General features: G+C 33.3%; 1 protein-coding gene across 1 annotated transcript; it reads right to left on the reverse strand.

Moving 5' to 3' along the window:
* Positions 1 to 2,860: 2,860 nt before the first annotated feature.
* LOC125195599 (uncharacterized) lies at positions 2,861 to 3,721 on the reverse strand. Its single transcript, XM_048093733.2, has one exon. The coding sequence runs from the start codon at positions 3,653 to 3,655 to the stop codon at positions 3,041 to 3,043; it is 615 nt and encodes a 204-aa protein (XP_047949690.1). The 5' UTR covers positions 3,656 to 3,721; the 3' UTR covers positions 2,861 to 3,040.
* Positions 3,722 to 4,385: the final 664 nt, after the last annotated feature.

The following is a 4,385-nucleotide window of genomic DNA, read 5'->3' on the forward strand; positions in this document are numbered from 1 at the left end:
TTTCTTCCTTTTTGTCATCTTTATTTGTTTGGATCTTTGCTTTGTTTCTAACCAATTTTTTCAAGTTGATGAAAATCTCCATCATCACATGTTTGGTGATGAAGTGAGTGAGTGAGACTGACTGTGTGTTCTTCAAGCATACTTGATTTCTATTGTGAAATGATATTAGGGCATGAGGGAAAGCCATCGAGATGGCACGTGTGTGTTTTGTGTAAATGGACGAATAAAGTTTGTATTGTGGATATTAAAAGATGAGTAAAGGACGAGAAAAAGTAAGTAGGGCCAACTGAAGGACGACTAAAGATTGTCTTATAGTTTCATTCAGTGTCGGACATAAAAAACGACAAGGGGCTTAAGCCTATACCATGTGTTTTCGTATATTTTTAATTGTTAAAATCAGTTGAAATCGTTGCCATTAAGGACGGTGTTGAGTATAAACCATCTGATTCAGAGGCTGAGGACGAGCTAGGAAAAAAACTAAAAAGATAAGAAGAGAAGAATGAAAATGACAACTAATAGGTTGTACAATGAAAAAAAGAATTAAATGTGATTTTATTCCTATTATTATTATTATTATTATTTAGTTTTTTATTTCTCTACTATTGTCTATACATCATTCATAGCTACTATCAAACAAAAGTAATGTGCCCACCCAAGGTACCATTGTTGATCCCCTTATATTTCTTGATTTATTTATTTCATCATTGATTATACAAAAGTATTTTTTTAGAATAACAATAATATTTTATTGTTGAGAAAAGATTCATGTATCTATATTTGAGAATTGTGACAAAAGAATAATATGTAGAACATTGATAAGCTACATCTATTATTCATCACAAAGTGGATAGAAATAGAAATATAGTAGTAACAAAATAAAATTGTCATCTTCTGATGCACAAGACTAGCCAACAACATTTTCTGAACTGGCATTTGCTGGTTAAAGGAGAATTATTGAGATTATGATTGCTCAGTTTTTTTTTTTTTTTTTTTTTTGAATTTATTCGAAAATAGTGTTTATAAATGGTGGTTGTGTTGGATATATATGAAGGCTTTTTGCAAAATTAAATATTGAGAAAAGCAACTCACTTGAATTTTTACAATAGATACACTGATTTATTTAAACAATAAATTAGCTTCTTTTATTTAAAAAATTCAACAAAAAACACAGTCTAAAATCGTATAGTTATATTCAGTCAAACATTTAGGTAACCTATTTTTATGCTATTATTACTATATAAATGTTTAAGATTTTTTCTCAACTACTTTGCTAATCAGATTTCTAATCTAGCTGGTTTATTTATAATCTAATCTGATCTGATTTGATTTGATTTGATTTAATTCATGAAAGTAATTAATGGGCAATTCATATTCTCAGCTTGAATGTGTCATCAAATTTTACACCATTCCACAAATCAATAATGTGGTCAACAAAAAATATACTGTAATTATTTAATTGTTACACCAATGCACGATAATTCCGCAATTGTTTGATTAATCATTAATTAGGCAGACTATTCTTTAGTGGGGACATTCGAACTAATTTATATTCTTTTATCCTTTGCCATTCTAAATAATTTATTCGGTTAGAGGTCCTAAACATAATGTGATTAATTTCATGTAAAAACACTTTTTACTCATAGTCAAGTGGGGGCATTCTATTTCATTGCACCAATCAAAACAAATTAACCATCATTACATTAAAGAACTAGTTAACTAATTAGCTATTTTTTTTTAATTTTGAAACTACTATGAATAAAATTGGATAAATGGTCATAAAAATCATGAAATTTAGTGCAGATATAAATTTTCGTTGTTTAATTAATGAATGGTGGGCTTATTAGTAAATTTTGATGAAATAAATTACTTCAAATATTTATCATATGATCACATGCTCAACTGCATAAAGGTGTCTGAAGTTGAATATAAATATAATCACATGCCCAACCTGCATATTTTTAGCAAAATATATAAATCGGCCGTTTTCCAATTTTCTATATGTTAAAAATAATAATTTCCACTTTAATTAGACAAATTGTAAAAAAATATATGAAATTTAGTCAAATTCTAGTTCGTTCAACAACTTGTTAATTAGTCAGAAAAGTAATGGATTTGTTCTCAGTTATCACATGATATATTTTTTGTGAAATTATATTGGGTATCTCATCGACATTATTGATTGAAATTCTACATAGTTTGTGTAAAATAATTGATACCTAATTCAAAGTTCATAATTTTTCTGACCGATTTACAAAATTGCAGGATGAACCCGTATTTGACATCCATATTTGACATCCATATTTTATCTATGTCTATATTTATCATCATATAGTAAAAGACTTAAGTATTTATTTAAATATAAAATTACTTAAATCCAAAATATATTTTAGGTGAAAAGTCCAAAACTTAGACCCACACAATTCACTATTAGGTCCAGATCCAATGGATTAGAGTTTTTGGGCCCATCTCTTTTAATAACCATTTAACTATTTAACCTCTATTTAAAACGAATATTTGAAATCTAATAAATTAACGGTCCTATAATAATTAGGTGTAAAATTAAATTAAATTTCTTGATAATTACGATAAATCACCATTAAATTTCTTGATATTGAAAAGCCAAATTACATAGCTGTTTCAAACAAATATTCAATTTTATCAAGCAAATATCCATAGTAAAAATAAAAAAATCTAATAAATTAACGGTCCTATAATAATTTAGGTGTAAATTAAATTAAATTTCTTGATAATTACGGTAAATCACCATTAAATTTCTTAAGATTTAAAAACCAAATTCTGTTCCAAACAAATATTCAATTTTATCAAGCAAATATCCATAGTAAAAATAAATTTCATCAAATTACAACTAAAATAGTTATATATTTTTCATTTCTTAATCCAGAAACAAAGAGCAAGTTAGATTACAGACACTAATTGCAGATCTAAACACTGAAATTTATTAAATAAGAAATAAAAAAAAAAAAAATCTAATCCTAATTCCACCGAGACAAATCATCAAACACCTTCGCCCCAAACCCAATCAACGCATCTTCGACAACCGCGGCGAGCTTCTGATTCCGGCGGCCGCAGCCACCACCGCACCCCCAATCCTCCTCCCTCCCTTCACCAATTTCCTCTTCTCCACCTTCTTCCCTTCACCGCCGCCCCCGATTTCGCTCGCCATTCCGCTCTCCCTCGCCACTCTCTCAAAATCATCCCCCAATTTCCTCACCGGACCCTTCCTCACCGCCACAACTTCCTCCTCCTCCACCGCCTCCTCGTCCTCATCCATCAATCCGACGACGCGCCGCCGCTTGATCGCGACGGGAGCGCGCGGCGGGGAGGGGGATCCGCCGGTCTCGGCGCGGATCCGGTCTTCCGCGGCGGATTTGTTCGGGATCGGAGTGCGATTGAAGATCTGCTCCTTCTGCGCGCGGAGCTTCTCGACGCTGCCCTCGATCCGCCCCTGGAGGCGGCGGCGCTTGGCGCTGAGGCCGCCCATGGACCAGTGGGCCTCCTGCGCCCACGACATGAGCGGATCGGTGACGGACGGCGGCGGATCGACCCGCTCGGAGCTGAGCTTGACGTCGGAGTAGAAGCGCGGGCGCGGCAGGCTGCTGCCGTAGAACTTCCCCGGACCTAGCGCAACGACCATTTCTGCGGCGGATTGGTTGAGATCTGATTGGAGGCGGTTGATTTGATCGATTTGAGTGTGTGAGAAGGGAAGAAGAGGCGCGACTTTTTGTAGGGAGAGGTTTGGGGATTTGTGGCGGGAAAATTGGCGCCATTGATGGAATTGGAGCGGCTTTCTGTAACGGCGCCAAAACCAAATTATTTTTGAGAGGGGATTTTCCCTCCAAATTGTGATTAAATTTTTGTAGAGTAATTTATTTTTCCTAAAATAAACAAACTGCTTGAGATATACACCTACGTTTTTAATACTCCCTCCGTCCGGCATTACAAGTCCCGGTTGAGTTGGGTGCGGATTGTAAGAAATGTTTGAGTGAGTAATAATTGGAGTATGTGAAAATGGAACGTGGGACTTATTTAGGTTATTATTTGCTTTATTCTTTTAAATGTGTTTTTACTTGTGTTTTTTAGTGTTTTATTTTATAATATTTTTATTTCATTTTTTATGAAAATGTATAACCATGACTCCTAATGACCGACGGAGGGAGTACTCCTTATGATATGAATGTTGTTATTTGAGTATATAATGTGAATTTGGAATATGTTAATAGTCTCATTTTATCATATTTATATATTTATATATTAAAAAATAGTAATATTTCTAAAAATAAAAAACTTTATATTTGACCACCTTTTGTCTATTTTTCTAAAATTTTTTATTAAAATCTATGATGTCCACGTATGAAACTACTTTT

Source organism: Salvia hispanica, chromosome 4 (assembly GCF_029641045.1).
Source record: "Salvia hispanica isolate PSC_SH4W2 chromosome 4, Shi_PSC_v1, whole genome shotgun sequence".
Lineage (NCBI taxonomy): Eukaryota > Viridiplantae > Streptophyta > Magnoliopsida > Lamiales > Lamiaceae > Salvia > Salvia hispanica.